The sequence below is a fragment of the Schistocerca cancellata genome, chromosome 7 (assembly GCF_023864275.1).
Source record: "Schistocerca cancellata isolate TAMUIC-IGC-003103 chromosome 7, iqSchCanc2.1, whole genome shotgun sequence".
NCBI lineage: Eukaryota > Metazoa > Arthropoda > Insecta > Orthoptera > Acrididae > Schistocerca > Schistocerca cancellata.
Genome location: NC_064632.1, coordinates 449,694,661 through 449,712,004, shown reverse-complemented (window position 1 = coordinate 449,712,004; position 17,344 = coordinate 449,694,661). Strand labels below are relative to the sequence as shown.

At 40.2% G+C, this 17,344-nt stretch overlaps 1 protein-coding gene across 3 annotated transcripts in view; it reads left to right on the top strand.

Moving 5' to 3' along the window:
* Positions 1 to 17,344, top strand: part of LOC126092122 (testis-expressed protein 2) — a 335,634-nt gene that overhangs the window by 104,525 nt on the left and 213,765 nt on the right. For all 3 annotated transcript variants that reach the window (XM_049907564.1, XM_049907563.1, XM_049907562.1), the window contains exon 5: positions 5,675 to 5,913. In XM_049907564.1, the coding sequence (XP_049763521.1) occupies positions 5,675 to 5,913 (239 nt within the window). The remainder of the gene's footprint in view (positions 1 to 5,674; positions 5,914 to 17,344) is intronic.

Here is a 17,344-nt window from a genome sequence, read left to right as displayed (position 1 = left end):
TGCTAAATATTCCATTGTGTTTAGTTTTATTTATCAGACTTCATTGTGTTGCTGAACAAAATATTCTGTTGAAATCAGTTAACACAGACTCACCTTAATTGCTTTGATTCGGGGCATTAATGTTCACTATGAATAAGAAAAATGTAGGGTTTATATTTCAGATGAAACTTCGTGCACCATCTTATAAATAACGAATCATATCAGAAACCCAACTTTAACAACCATTTCAAATTTCATACCCTACAGTGTGATTAAAATTGCTTGCTATTTTACAATTCAGATCTTTGAAATGAGTTCAGTCTCTCAACATTATACACAATCTGTCTGCTGTTGCTGATGAAGAAAACCAAGTGTCCATTTCGTGGGAAGACTGTGGTCTGTTTCATTGAGATTGCCATCCATAGTGAGCAACCAAGCTTAATGAAGAAGCAACTGACAACTGTTGTAGTATGTGTCAGATTGCAACCAACAAGTATGGCATAATTTTAGTGCATTATCATTCCTTACAAGAGGACATTGTTTTCAGCTCAACCATATCTACAAATTTCTTATGTCACTTACAAAAAAGAACATAGCACTTAAAGTAATAACCTATCAAATTCATGTCATACTGCACTCTTCCTTTCCCCGCCTATTTCGCAAATGTTTTCCGTCATATAGGGTAGTTTATCTGGCTGGAAAGAGTATATTTTAAAGTTTACATTCTACTCTTTATTTCTGTTTAAAGCTTTAATGTAGTTGATTTTGGGGGCTGAGATGAAAGTCAGTAAATAAATTTTAGGAAAAATACCATAATCAAAAATATGAAAAATGATTTTCAAAGTGGTTCCCAAGATTATTTATTCCTCCAAATAGGTACACTTCATACAAATCCTTTGGTGACTAAATTTTGTATTTTAGATGTCCGAAATTGACTGCCATTTTTCCAGTCTTCCAATAGAATAGTAAAAATGGTACATGGGAGACTTACTACTTTCCATGCATTAACTCCCGCATATTGCACGTGATTAGCAAAGCTCTGTGGTACTGAAACCAACCTCCAGGTTGAAGACAGCTTTAAAAGAATTCAAAAGGGCCTCAAGATTCTCATAAAATGTTATATATAAACTGAATCTCCCAAGACATTAGTATGAGATTTATTCAAAAAATTCTGGAATATTTGTAATTTTGCGCCAGTGGTGATTTAGAACAAAATGTGGTTGGCACCCATCCACGTGCCTGTGTTTAATGTGTAACTGTTGGAAGTTTTGTTGTTGTATGTCTGTTAGTTATTGTTCAGTGCTGGATTTGAGTGGAATGTTCTGTCTCACAGTTTGCAAATTCCAAGATGGCAGAGTTGGAGGAGCAAAGCGTGTGCATTAAATTTTGCGTGAAACTCAAGAAAACCGTTACAGAGAGACAACACATTATGCAGAAAGCCTACAATGATGAGGCTTAAGCTGTACTCAGTGTTACGAATAGTTCATACAGTTTAAAAGTGGACAGACGGAAGTTAAAGATGACGCTCATTCAGGATGCCCTTCAACATCTACTAGCAACACTCATGTCAGGAACATCAACGAAATTGTGCTGGCCAATCGAAGACTGACTGTCCGAGAGATTGCAGAAGAGTGTAACATTTCAGTTGCATTGTGTCGTGAAATCCTGTACAGCACCTTGGAATGCATTGTGTTGCCTTTAAGTTTGTTCTATGGCTCATGAGTCAAGACCAGAAAAACCTTCGCCTCGCAATCTGTGAAGAGCTTTTGGTCGTGCAAATGAGAACAAGATTTTCTTTAACTGCATCATAACTGGTGATGAGATGTGGGTCTACAATTATGATGTAGAGACAAAGGTTTGATTTTCACAATGGGTCAGGAAAGATTCTGCATGACAAAAAAAAAAAAAAACCTCATCAGGTCAGGAAAAATGTCAAAGCCATGTTGATAGTTTCCTTTGATGTTGAAGGATTAGTTCATTGTGAATTTGTGCCACAGGGACAAACTGTGAATCTATGGTACCATCAGGACGTGTTGTGATGCCTGCGAGAAAATGTGAGGAGGAAATGGCCCGAAATGTGTTGACACAATTCACGGCTCTTGCATCATGATAATGCACCAGCACATTCATTCCTATTGGTTCATGACTGTTGCACAAAAGTGAAATCACTATGCTGTCTCATCCTCCGTACTCTCCAGACCTGGCCCTGCAGACTTTTTTTGTTTCCAAAGTCGAAAACCCATTGAAAGGACGAAGATTTGCAATGATAGATGAGGTGAAAATAAAATTTGTATATGATACTTCAAGTGATCCAATGAGAGGAGTACTGAGGCTGTTTCGAGAAGGCAAGGCATCCTTCATAAAAGGATGTGAGATCACCACGAACAGTATTGTATGCTGTGCAATGTGATTCTATATTGGCCACAAGATTGGCAAGGAGTTCTTTTGGTAGGGTGTTCCATTCCTTCAAAAGCACAATTGAAACTGCTAGATGGTCTTTGGTGCTGTGGCTGTGCTGCAGTAGATTTCCCCAATGCATCCCACATGTACTTGATGGGATTTAAGATGGGGGATGGGCAGGCCATTCTATTTGCCGAGTATCCTCTCGTTCCAAGAGCTCCTCCATGTGCACTGTTCGATGCGGTTGCTTATTGTCATCCGTGAAAGTTAAGTCAGTTTCAAAGCCAGCCCTGAAAGACTCATATAGGGAAGGAGTGCAGTGTCATAACTACGTTGATTGGTGAGTGTCCCATGTGCAAATATTTGGAGCTCAGTACACCCATGCAACATAATGCCTCCCTACACCATAACACCTGACCACTAAAACAATCAAATTGGATGATGTCCCTGTGAGCATTGTGTGTTCCTACTTCTAGCCATATGAGGGTACGCATAGAATCACCACTTAAACTGAAGCTGCTCCTGGGTTACACTTGTCACATTTCACCCTTTTTTCTCCTTCAGAATGATTGGAGCTTGTGTGAAGTCATTGAAATATTGTCTCTGGGCCATGTAATGAAGAGTACCACCCCACTGCACCTTAACTCCTTGCTGAAGGACACACACTGTCTTTTTGTGTTCCTTCAACTGCCTCGTGGTATGTTGCCACGAGTGTGTGTGTGTGTGTGTGTGTGTGTGTGTGTGTGTGTGTACTAACACATGTGCACATCAAATTTCAGTGCAAGAATTACTTACAGTAAATGGGAAAATAAATGGGAGAATAAATGCCACTTGCCTCTTCCTCCAGAGCAGACAATGGTGTAATTAACTCAATTTGTTTATGGATTTTTATTGCTGATTATTATTCTAGAAGTGAGATAAATACTAATGATCAATGAGCCCTGTTGAATTCTTTGGAAGGTGTCTTCAACCCTTTGGTTGGTTTCAACACCACAGCTCATTACTAAGTGTGGTCCTATTGGAGATGGAATGGTCTTGCTTTTTTCTAAGCTTAGAACTGACTTACCCAACCAGTTATAGGGCTGCCTACAGCTTAACCTAGACTCAGAACCAGGGTAAATCCTTTTAACAGTAACAAATCATTGTCAGAAATGAAGGAAGTGATAAGTGACAGAAAAAGCTAGCTTTGGCTGTGTGCTATGCCCCCTCAACTGATCAAGAGCCCATGGCACTTAGTCTTGTGAATGTTTCGAACCAGAAACTTTGAAAATACTGTTGAAAGTTAGATTGTGGCTTCCTAGACTTGTGCCATATAGTGGAGGATTGTAGGGTTCCCCTAACTGGGTCAGTTATGCACTGCATGTCAGAGGCTGCTTCCCAGGCAGCTGACTCCATGTGAGATACACACCTGCGGTTTTAGATTAGGTGAATCTTGGTCCAGTTACATAATGGTAGCTGTTGGAAACTTCAAGGTAATAGTGTAAGACTCAAAGAAATGCCCCAACGATGAATTATTAATATGGTTATGTTGAACTATTGAAGTATTCACAACAAAGTACCAGATCTAAAAGCATTCCAAAGAAGCATTCATTCTCGTACAATAGTAGGTACAGAAATCTGGCTCAAAACAAAAACTGACAACAGTGATAATTTCTGGAGAAAATTTAGGTGTATATCGAAAGGGTAGGCAAATAGGAAAGGGAGGTGGCCTAATCATCACAGTAGACAAGAAATTCATATCCATAGAAGTAGAAACTGAAGCTCTAGGTCAGACTGTTTGGATCCCTTTATTGGGAACTGCACCAGGTGAGATTTGAGTCCCCAATTTCTACCCCTCCAGTAAGTCTCCCCTGACCTGCGGTTTTGGGTGACTTTTCCGAAACCCACCCCTTTTCCTAGACCTCTCCAGCCCTCTTCCTTCCCCTTCAACCCTTCTGCCTGAAGAAGGAGCCACTGGCACTGAGAGGTTGCCTAACTATATACTTCTTTTAAGTATGTGTTCTGCTGCCACTTTGTGAGTAGATTTTTATCTTTCCAATTACATCATATATTTACATGACCACTACTAGCTTTTAGTCTGAATGAATTGTAACAAACAAACAGTCTGTGCTACATGCTACCACCACCCAGTGTTCTTTTGCTTTGTATGCATTGAAGCATAACAGTGGGGACATGAGTACTTGTTTCACCCATCTCTCACAGGAATTGCCCCTACTAGCACAAGTGATTCCCATCTATTGAAAATAGTAGGTGACTCTCAAACAGGTCATTGGTTTTTCTTTTATGGTTTGCCTTCCTTTTCTGTTTGCCTATTTTCTTTAATGGATTTCTTCATCTTCTCAATGTACAATCTAAGTTGTCATTCTCTCTTAATGTATCAGTATTTGTCTCCTTTTTAAATATTTACTTTGATTGTTTTATTTTAAATATTTATAATAATTATTGTAGTTTTTATATTTGCTCATTTTTAAGCACCCATTTCTTTTTCTTATCTTACTGCTACCTGTACTTTGATTCCATTTTTATTCTTTTAAAATTATATGGATATTAGTTGTTAGTCTTCTGTTACTTCTGAATCATTTTATTCGTCCTTTTCTTGATTGTGTGTTTCCAATTGTTTTTATTGTGTTTTAGTATCTTTACTTCATTTCTTGTTTCCTGTTTTTCCCAAAACAAAAGCTTTCCGAAAGCTAGAAGTTCATAAGATCTTTTTAAGTTGTTGACAATGTAGGATACGATAGGTAGCTACTTACCATAAAGGTGACATGTTAAATTGCAGACAGGTACAATTAAAAGACACTTACATAAAGCTTTTGGCCATAGCCTTATTCAGCAAAAGAAAAACACATACCATTCATATACACAATCAGCAAGCATACCTCATGCACACGACTGCCAACTCCAGCATCGCGGGCTGGAATGCAGTTTGAGATGCATTCCGGTCTGAGATGCTTTAGAAGCACTTGCTTGTGTGTATGAATGGGCTGTGTTTCTCTTTTGCTGATAAAGGCTGCGACCAAAAACTTTTAATTGTGCCTGTCTGTAACTTAATGTGTTTTCTTTATGGTAAGTAGCAATCAATTTTTCCCTACAATGTTGCTATTCCTATCTGGAGTTTCTATTGTTTTTTTTTTAATTGTTGCCTTTATATCCCAACTTCATTTGTCCCTTTTATTTACTCTGCTTCTGTCACAAATGTTATTAAATTACAGCTCATATTTTTGCCTTGACAGCTGCCTTTAAATTTTAAGACTTGTGAAAATACCCGTTTTGTGACAATCTTTTAAATTTTCAGGGCTGGATAAATGAATACCCAGGTGTTTATGATCCTTCAACTTACCACATCTCAGAAACACAAACAGTATATGTTCGTTTGGAAGGTGATACACTGCGCATATCGCACCCAAGAGCTCGTATCCCAAAGCGCGCCACGTGGAATGAGCGACGGCACAGACTCCGTTTCAGCCACCAACGTATATACAGCATTGCTGGTTGTGAAGTCAAGTTGCTTCCAGAAGGTCTTGCTCGAAAGAGGTAACAGGAGATATTAACTAAAATTAAAGTTAATTTAATAAACCTTGACAGTGTATAAAGTCGTGCATGCACAATTTCCAAATTAAAGTAAAGCAATATCTGTGAAAGTGGAGAAGAATAGAAGTGGGAACTCAGTAATGTTTAGGTAATGCAGCTGGTTATTATTTTCTACTTCTTATGAAACTTTATCTGCTCATCTGCCAGACATAAGCTGGTGACTCGATGACTGACATTGGCTGCCAGTGTCGTAAAATTTATTATCACACTGTATGCTTTTTGTGCATGTTTCATGATTGTAATTTCAAGATTGACCAGATTACCAACAAGTAGTGCCCTCAAGGGCAGAAATGCAAAACTTGGATATCCAATGGATCATGATTGGCCACTGCCCCTTACATGCTCTATTGTTTCCACTGAGAGCAAGTCAAGGAAACAATGAATTCCTTGCATTATGAAATTGATAGCTTTTGTCCAGCTTAATCAGACTTCATAGCTGGCAAAAGGTGAGAACTAGTGTTGATATTCTATGCAGCTTTCTTCCATGGTATAAATGGTCTGATGTATGTAAGCCATGCCACATTTGCAAGGTATTTTGTGTATTCTAGTTTTTCCCAATAATAAATCATTCTTATCAATCCCAGTAGCCCTGAAGGCTTTGATGATGGGTGGAAATACACTTGAAATTTTAGGAGAATTGATCCCATCTTGAATGAGTCATTACTAGAGACCAGATATATAAATCATAAAAACCTTAAAATATGCATGAAAAACGATTTAAAAGGCATGAAAAGTGTCGAAATATGCATGATAAAATAATAAAAAAACGTGGTAGTTACTGGGTGCATTATATCTCAGTCGAACCTGTGCATATCAATTATGAGGAAGAGTGCCGACCACACGAAAAATCATACATTTAGAATGCTGACATCATTTTTTGAATACTTCCTGTTAAGGTACATTTACACTGGGATACATGTATCGCGACATGTATGAGCGACATGTCAATATGTGCAGTACCAGGCTCTTTGGCGGCTATTTGAGTTTTGGAGGTGCCGACTAACGTTTCGACGTTAATGTATCTGCGTAGAACATCAAAAAGTGCCATATGCAACATTATTCTTCGTGTTTGCGAGGCCATTGTGCAAGTTTTATTCCAAGAAGTGAAGGTAAAAGTTTTATATATATCAGAGTATGTAATACATTCTATAATTTTTTCATGCATGTGGCACGTATATCAATTTTTTTCTATTATTCCGGCGGCCTCGCGTGATAATGTTGACAACGGATGCCGACAATCGTGTGTGAGACGTTGGCATTAGCAATCGCGCCACAATGCAAATGTTTTGCAATGAAATCTTCGTTTCAAGAGGAATCCCCAGTGGCCAAAAAACGGAGTGTTACTGCCAACTGATCCTCTGGTGGAATCGCTTCCCGAAAGTTTGTGTTGGTTTGGGACACAAGATGAGCCACAAGTGATAACAAACCACGGAAATCCTCCATACTCATCCTAACATAATTTCTAAAATATGCGCCATCCTTTAGCGTTAATTCGCGAGAAACTCTCTCTGCCACCATCTACGCTTCCTCCGCCTTTTCTTCCTATCATCTTCCAAAAGAGCAAGTGTACCAGCACATAAAAATGTGAAATCTTCCAAATCGTCGTCGAAAGCTATCGCACAGTGATACATATCAACCAGTGTAAACGCACGCTCATACATGTATGAGGTTGATACTTGTCAACTCGTACAAGTCGCGATACATGTCGCAAATTCGCATTACATGTATCTCATACATGTGCCGATACAAATGGCAGTGTAAACGCACCTTTAGAGGTTCTAAAAATTTGTAATCTGGGGCTTATACTGTGTTTCAAGAACAATTCCTTCTTTGCTATTGTTGTCGGTAACAAACATACGCGATGCGAGTTGCAGCAGAACAATTGATATGTGCAGGACCAACTTCAAGATATATTGCACGCAGAGGGGCACACTCAAAAACTCCCTAATATTTTATTAAAAAAAAAAGCAACATGCAATCATGAATTTTTTGAATAGCATTAACTTTTAATAAATACTGTTGGACAAAGCATCGTTTACAATTTATTACATATTTTTTTGCTATTGTAAACATGACCATTACTGTGGAAATGTTCGGTAGTAATATTGTCCCTTCGATCACTCAAAACATTTTTACAAGCAGAAAAGGACCGTTCTACGTCAATTGAGGTAACTGGGCAGTATTTGAATTCTGTAGTTTCATCAACTGAAACCCAGATAATGCTGTCCTTGAGTTCATTGCGTATTTCGTGCACAACTTTTACATAAATTGTTGATATGTAATTTTTATGCAATGTTGATTCATCTGTTATGTTTTGATTTAAGCAATATTGGCACAGGAAGCCTTTGAGGATAGGTTTTTTAAGTTTATGAAGAGGAATATTACTTGCAATAAATGCTTCATGTAGATCCATGTTAAACCAACTTTTTTGGATTGCCTGTGGGCAAATCCCTGCTACTGCAACTTGCTGTTGTCAGAAGTTATTGATGTGGTCCTTTCTTCTGCATTCCTGCGATATGAAGACTTGTCTTGACATGCTGATCTATTTCAAACTTTGTTTTCTACGAAACATTTTTCTCACAAACTCAACAGTATAAAACAATTCCGTCACAGGTAAATGTTCTATGATGGTCAGCTATCCACAAGATGACGTTTCTTTTTCCGGGCAGCATAGCACACAACTCATTACACACTACGCATCATAAACAAGTGCAACAGTGTACAAGTAAATAGAAAGCTAAACAGCAACAATGGACATGCGACTAAAAGCTTGTATAGTTCGATTTAATTGTTGTCGATGCGAACGATATGACAGGGGAGGGGATTAGCCAGGGGTGCAGGTGCAGGAGCATTGACTCTGTCTGCCTGTTCCTGTTCCCCTTCTGTAATGATTTCACTAGGCAGTGGCCTCTCAGTTAGCAATTGCACACAGTTCTAGGTTGTGGTCAATCTGAGAGACACCAAAACTAGATTGAGCTAGAGACCGCCCATCTGAATTTTTGGAATATTGTAAACCCTAGAGCAAAAATATGAATCGTCACTAGTTTTTAGTTAAAATATGCAATAACCATTGAAAAGGAGCCAAATATGCAAATGCATATGCAACATGCAAATGCTTATAATCTGGTCTCTAGTCATTACATGTGTACAGAAGAAAAACTGTGGATTGTGCTGGTATTCTTTCCTCCTGGTCTAGCTACGTTATTGACATTTTGACTGAGAATGTCATGTTGCTCTGCAAGGCGGAGTATCCATTTTCCTTGAAGACTGCTCGTAGTTAGGCAAGCCCCTTGGACACTGGAAACTGTGTGTGCCATTTGCAAATGTAAAAACCTCTAACTGTGGGTGATTTTCTGATGTTTCTGTACAAAATTGTGGGGCATTTTACTCGATAACTAGAATGGTTTTAAGGACAGAATTAAGGTGTGTGACAAGAAAACCAAAAACTTTGTTTAGAGTTGATTTTTAATTGATATTTAATGTAAGTAATGTGGGAAATTTGAAAATTATGTTCAGCATTTTAAAAGCAGATAAACTTCTTGATAAATATTCTGAGTGTTGTATATCATAAAGCAAGGTTCACTGCACAGGCTCAGGAATATGGATATGAAATAGCTGTCACGAGAAGGTATATGTCTAAGTATGAGAGTGAGACTGGAGAACGTGTAAAATGTGACTCCCACAGTTTCAGATGGGAAGATAACAACCTTCAATGATCCAAAGTAACAGGAAAAGATTTGATGGCGAAAATAGCAGGCAGTAATGTTCTGGGGCAACAGAAAAGTATTTGACTGGAAAATCATGTCTTCAGACATACAAATAGAGCAGAAATTATGTTTGATGCGATAATCATGGACCCTGTGAAATTGTCCGGAAAGAGCTGAATGCATGCGCCAGCGTTGCCCGCACCTGGAGGGGTAAGCACACTCACGGTTTGTGGCAGGTGATGACAATTCATAGACTGTAAAGACACTCTAAGAAAAATAAATAGTACCATGAATGAATTATATGAATGGGATGGATATCCGGAGATGTGATGTACGCATACAGACAAACTAATGGTTATAGTTTCAGAAAAATTGAATGATTTATTCAAGACAAAGAGCTTCACAAATTGAGAAAGTTAATAACACGTCAGTACACCTCTGGCCCTTATGCAAGCAATTATTTGGCTTGGAATTGATTGCCAGAGTTGTTAGATGTTCTCCTGAGCGATAGAGTGCCAAATTCTGTCCAGTTGGCATGTTATATCTTCAAAATTCTGATACAGAGGGAGGGCCCTGCAAATAATCCAGTGACCTTGCTGGTAAAGGTAGGGTTTGGCAAACACGAAGACAAACCCAACAAAGTCCCTGGATCTCTCCCTGATTGAGAACATTTGGAGCATTATGCACAGGGTCATCCAACCAGCTTGGGATTTAGATGATCTAACATGCCAATTGGACAGATTTTGGCATGATATTGCTCAGGAGAACAACCAAAAACTCTGTCAAATCAATCAATGCCAAGCTGAAACACTGCTTGCATGAGGGCCAGGGATGGACCAATGAGTTACTGACTCTTAATTTGTGATGTTCTTTCTTCTGAATAAGTAATCAAATTTTTCCAAAACTGTAGTGATTTGTTTGTTTGTACATGTACATCACTTCTACCAAATTCCATCTCACTCAGATAATTCCTTTGTCAATGCATGCCGCCCCCCCCCCCCCCCGCCCCCCCCCCCCCCCCCCCCCCCCCCCTTTCCCCAGAGTGTATAAGTGTGTGTGTCTGCAGCTTGTGTTTCAGTAATTTGCGTTTTTTTTTTTCTACATCGTAGGGTCCTGTGTTTGATTCCCAGCCGTGTTGGTGATTTTGTTTGCTCTTGGACTTGTTGTTTGTGTTGTCCTAACCATTACATCTTGATTGACGTGCAAGTCGCCAAAGTGGAATCAAATAGAAAGATTTGCAGCAAATTGTCAAACAACCCCAGACAGGATTTCTGAGCCTGCAATGACGTACAATCATTTCATTACATTTTGTGTGAGTGTGCTTATGGTAAAATGAATTAAGCCATTATTCTTTTGTCTAATCAGAACATACAAGAATGGCAGACAACCATCTTTTTCTGTTGTGTGGTAATCTGGTTATTCTTTGAATTTTTCCTCTCCATGGGGCCACACTGTGGAATTGTCATCAAGATACTTCCAAAAATTAGAAAACAGGCATTTGTGACTGTTTGCAGAAATATTGTACTGCCACCACCATAAACCTTGTGTCAGGTAACCTTTACCATGCACTGTAAGGTGGTTTGCAGCCTGTGGATGTAGATGTAGATGTTGGTGTAGAGAAAACAGTTGGTTTTAGAGGCTGCTGGTCCCAGGGTTCTCCACTCAAAATTTTCCATAAAAAGTTTGGCCTCCAATGGGCAGAGATGACTTCCCATGGCAACACTGTCAGTCAGTTCAAATAAATCCCCTGTTGACCTCAAGAAAAGTTGAGGTAAGAGCGTGCTGCAATAATGCTACACTGCTGCCTGAATTTTGTCACCAATCAGTGCTAGGAAGCTCCCGAGTGGCATCCTTGTAAAAAGTGAAACCACATCAAAACTAACTAAGCAATCTGAATTGCTTATATGAAGTGCTGTTAATTATGTCTGGTAATAAAGTGTACATTCTTTCGAATGTGCTTTGAACATTTTGTACTTATTGTCTCAATAAGGATGCACAAAGTTTAGCTGAATCATTGTGTGCACACACACATTCTGTAGTACAGGCCACAGTGGTAGACTTTCTTCATGAATTTCAGAATGGCCTTACAGTCTGTATGGAACACAACCAACTGGCTTTAGTCAGTTGCTGATTGCTGGAGGTAACAATGAATGATTCAGGAGTACTGAAGGTGGGGGAGAGAATGCATGAGATGTTTATAAAACTATAGTGATGAAGGGACACTCTGGTTTCGTGACTGCAACCTCACACTCAATTTAAATTTGATATTAAGGTGTTACCTTTGTGGTATCATGCAACTGTAACCTCTTTTTCCAAATTACAATATTATCATCGCTCCAGAGTGAGATTTTCACTCTGCAGTGGAGTGTGTGCTGATACGAAACTTCCTGGCAGATTAAAACTGTGTGCATGGACCGAGACTCGAGGGCCCGAGTTTGAGTCTCGGTCCGGCACACAGTTTTAATCTGCCACGAAGTTTCATTATTATCACTGTTTCTGGTATTAATATATAATGCCAACATCAATAAACAGTACAGAAGTGTTTTTTTCCCTGTCGCCTTCTCTGAAAAGTTTTCTTTCAAGAGATCCAATGTGTTGGGGGCAGGTCTTACTTTGATCGTGGTGTCTTCTTATGTGTATCCAGAAATATCTGCCTTCTCTGATATTTGGAAATATTATTTTCTTAGCATTATTTTGCCCTTTTCTTCCTGCAGTACAGGTTTAGAAGGGGACATAGTGATTGCATTTGATGACAGTCCATGGCAGGACTTTCCTTTGGAGTCATTGCTTTTAATTTATCAGAGAGATTGAACCCTGCTGCCTCCAAGCACACTTTTGTGTGAATGTTAAGAGTTGCAAGTAGTAGTCATCACTGACATACTACCTTCTGTCTTGGTTGTTCTATTTTCTTTGGAGAAAGTTTCCTCTAGAGTTGAGATGACCAGTCTTGTGAAAACGTGAACTGTGTTGCTTCGAATGCATTTTTTCACTTTTTTGTAACCTTCAGCTTGGAGATCCCCCTCCCTCCACAGCAAACAAAGGGAAATACTTAGTCAAAAGTAGATAATTGCCCAAACAAGTGATGCTATTATGTAGATGTAAGGAATTAAACATTTGACTGTTAGAGCAACTCAGAGGATAGGCACTTAGGGTAAGAGTGTGAGACAGATAACGTCCACATGGTAATGAGACAGACATTGTTACTGCCAACAGTAATAGTGAAGGAAAGGGGTTAAAATCTCTCCAAAAGTGGTGGTCATTGCGGTGGGTAGGCTAACTATAAGGCGTCTGCCGCTCGTGGTCTCGCGGTAGCGTTCTCGCTTCCCGAGCACGGGGTCCCGGGTTCGATTCCCGGCGGGGTCAGGGATTTTCACCTGCCTCGAGATGACTGGGTGTTTGTGTTGTCCTCATCATTTCATCATCATCCAGGAAAGTGGCGAAATTGGACTGAGCAAAGATTAGATAATTGTACGGGCGCTGATAACCATGCAGTTGAGCGCCCCACAAACCAAACATCATCATCTTAACTATAAGGCTGCTACAGTCTTTAACAATATTTCATACATCTCACACCACACTGCATGTTACACCTGCCACTGTTTTACCTTAGAAATACCTTTAGGTTCCTCATACGTCCATTTCTCCTCCTCTTGCTCTGGGATCTGTGACTGCATGTCCCAGGTACCATGTCACGTTTTTCACAGACAAAATCTGTCTTGAAAAAACGAAAGTGCCACATTTCTGTACAGCAAGAGTGTCATTGTGTCATTCTCAGCCACTGGTCTCTCATGTTCACTGGCTGTTGTGGATGCTGATCAGCTGTAAGGTGGTAATGATTTGGATGATACGAGGAGCTTTCAATAAGTAATACAACACTTTTTTTCTGAAAGCAGGTTGGCTTTACTCATGGTTCCAATGCACTGTATTATTCCCCACTGATTTGGCTACAAAACCTTATTTTTCAACATAATCTCCATTCAATGTGACATCCTTATGCCACCTTGCTGTGAGGGCCTGTACGCTCCCATGGTACCACTCTACCAGTCGACTTCAGAGCTAACGTATTGTTGCATCAAAAACCTCTCCATCATCCACGTACTACTTCCTGTAGAGTGCGTCCTTCTGTTAGGTCGAACAAATGGGAGTCAGAAGGCATGAGATGTGGGCTGTAGGGTGGATCAAGTACTGCTTCCTGCAGAGTGCCTTCTTCATTGACCAAACAGTTGGAAATCAGAAGTCATGAGATCTGGGCTTTAGGGTGGATGAGGAAGAACAGTCCAAAGAAGTTTTGTGAGCTCCTCTCAAGTGTGCAGACTTCTGTGAGGCCTTGCATTGTCATGGAGAAGGAGACATTCATTTGCATTTTTGTGGCAACTAACATGCTGAAATCATTTCTTCAGTTTCCTGAGGGTAGCTCAATACACTTCAAAGTAGATCATTGCACCATGAGGGAGGGCATCAAACAGAATAACCCCTTCAGAGTCCCAGAAGACCACTGCCATGGCTTACCAGCTGAGTGTGCTGCTTTGAAATTTTTCTTCGGAGGAGAGGTGCTGTGGCATCTCTCTGTGGATTGCTTTTTGTTTCAGTTTTGAGGTGTTTAACTCATGATTCATTGCCTGTGATGATGTTCGACAAAAAATTGTCATGATTAGCCTCGCAACATACAAACAATGCTGCACAATTGTTACTTCATTGCTCTTTATGGTCTTTCGTCAAGCGGTGAGGAAGCCAATGAGCATACACCTTTCAGTACACCGATTGGTGAACAACTGTGACAGCACTATGAACAGAGACATTCAGTTGTGCAGTGAGATGTTTCATTGTGATCTGTTGATCACCTTGAATGAGTGTGTTCTCACATTCCGACATTGCAGGAGTCACAGCTGTGTGCAGCCCTCTGGCATCTGAGACAGATTTGCACGACTTTTTGTGATGATGACCGACACCTCACCAAATGACTCACCATGTGATTTTGTTCACTGCCAGGTCTCCGTAGACATTCTGCATGTGCCTGTGAATATCTGCGAAGCTCTGGTATTCTGCCAAAAGAAACACAGTGAGGACTCTGCTTGGAATCCACCTCTGTTACAGTACCATTTTGAAACCCATGTAGAGCACTGCCAGGTATCGGAACTTCATGAAACTACAGGGGCTGAAGCGAGGATATTCCATGATGTCCGACAACAAATTCCAAATATTTTCAACCAAAATTGACCGAGAAAAGAAATGTATCACTTACTTATAGAAAGCCCTTCATAGTTATCACTTTCTAATGTGGATTTACCTGTAAAAAGGAAGCAGCCTAGGTGGATACCCAGCAAAGTGAACAGGGTGCCAAACAGCCAGCAGCCTGTCTAAAGCTGTGATGGTGTCCATGACCTGCTGGAAAACATAACCAGTGTAATTCATTGAACTGTTTAAGCATCCATTGTAACATTCTTATGTCAGCTTTGAGGATTACCTGTTGTATAGTGGAAAGCTGTTAAATGAGGATCGGCAACACTATGAAGGTTTGGGTGCTGACAATCAGCAGAAAACTTCTCACAATATGGTTTGTATGAAAGAGTAAGCAGTGTACTGAGACAATTGGTTGTGTGTGTGTGTGTGTGTGTGTGTGTGTGTGTGTGTGTGTGTGTGTGTGTTAGCTTTGAAGGATAGACTGTATTCAAATGTCTAGCGTTTTATTGCGCTTCCCACAGGCCTGTATGCTGCTCAGTGCATCATCTCTTTAGTGAATTATGCTGTATCCTTCTAGAGGTATAGAATTCCATCTTGAAGTCTTAATGGATAACAGGCTGAGATGTATTAAAATCGGCTGTCTAATTTTGTGGGCATATTGTGTACCACTTAGATAAGAATAAAGCACTCAAATGAGAGAAAGGGTTAGGTACTACTCCGTGGTGAAACACTTGTCACCTTTGGAGAGACAATCTGCTGTACAAAGCCAGTAGTGAGCAACTTGCAGTACAGCACACTTTAATTTGTTGTATTTTACAATGATGAGGGAAACCCTGTGGTTAGCTCATTGCCTGACCTATCTTTAGGTAAAAAGAGTGAAGATAAAATTCGGGAATTTTTCAGAGAAGGCAGGACTTTTACTTTTTGTATCCTACTGAGTGTAGATATCACAGTTTGTGATCTCTCACACTGATGGTGACACAGAGACTGGTACGACATACAGGCAGTTCCTGTGGAAGATGACAGTGAACATCACGAAGTGGAAGTGATTTGCCCTCCATTGGTTCCCATTGCTGATTGTTGTCACCCTTATTGGCACCTAAAATGGGAGAATGCACCGTAGAGGTGGTGGGAAGGCTGGTGGGCAGGATTGTGCTCGAGTTGGGCCCAATAGGTTGCTCTGGGGAAGGGTGAGGGGGGGGGGGGGGAGGGGGAGGCTGAGCTACATCCCATTGCAGCCAAAGCTGATTTGATGCCTGACTATGTGCTCCTGGCTAGCTGCAACCTCAGATATTTGCCATCCCCTATTGTTGACCTTGTCATCTTGTCTTGGGGTCTGCTCAGGGTTCTTCCCAAAGTGTGAACCCATATGTGAAAGTCCACACAGTAGCAACGGTTGTGTGCACGTATGGTGGCCCCAGTGAATCGGGCACAGATGTCTTAGTATTTCATTTCATAATTATATTCAAGGCAGTGCTCAGTGACAGCTGATTTGATTGATTGTTTTAGTTCGGCATGTCAGAGATTTTTCTCGCATATTTTTTCAAATGTTCTGGTAATTTGCTCCCAAATAACACATGCCACATTTGTATGGAGTGCGATACACACCCAGCTTTCAGAGACCTAGATCATCTTTAACATTACAAAGAATACTTTTTATCCAAGTTGAAGGTGGCAAACTACACTGGATGCCATGTCTCCATAGGAGTCTACCAATCTTTCTAGATATTTATCCAGTGTAAGATAGATAAGCAGCATTTGGCTTCTCATCCTTGGCCATATGTCAACTTCTTTCTCAGGTGTTCATGATTTTGACTGCATCACCTGTTCAATTTGGTAATCTTGAGTACCCATTGTTTAAAAAAACTATTCTTAGATCTAGTAATTCTTTGGGAAGGCTCTCCTATTCTGAAAGTGTTTGAGCTCTTTAGATTAGAATCTTTGGCACGGAATTTCTTTGTGACATCTACAAATAGTGTTTCAAAAGAGCAGGTATTCAGATCATCAAAATGAGTGGTTGATGCAGTCAAAATCAAGAACTCTTGAGCAAGAGGATGAAACTGAGACCAAGGAAGAGAAGCCAAAAGTCACTTATCTGGCTTGTGCTGGTCCAGTGTCTGGAAAGATCGATAGACTCCTGTGGAAACATGGCATCCAGGAGAGCTTCTGTGAAGTTTGGAAAGTAGGAGACAAGGTACTGGTGGAAGTAAATCTGTGAGGATGGGATGTGAGTCATGCTTGGGTAGCTCAGATGGTAGAGCACTTGCCCACGAAAGACAAAGGTCCTGAGTTTGAGTCTCGGTCTGGCACACAGTTTTAATCTTCCAGGAAGTTTCGTGTCAGCGCACACTCCGCTGCAGAGTGAAAAACTCATCTGATGGCATCCAATGTATTTCACTCCCTTCAACTAAGCTTAAAAGCATTCTTTGTAATGTCATAAGACAGTCTAGGTCTCTGAAAGTCAGGTGCGTATTGCATTCCGTGCA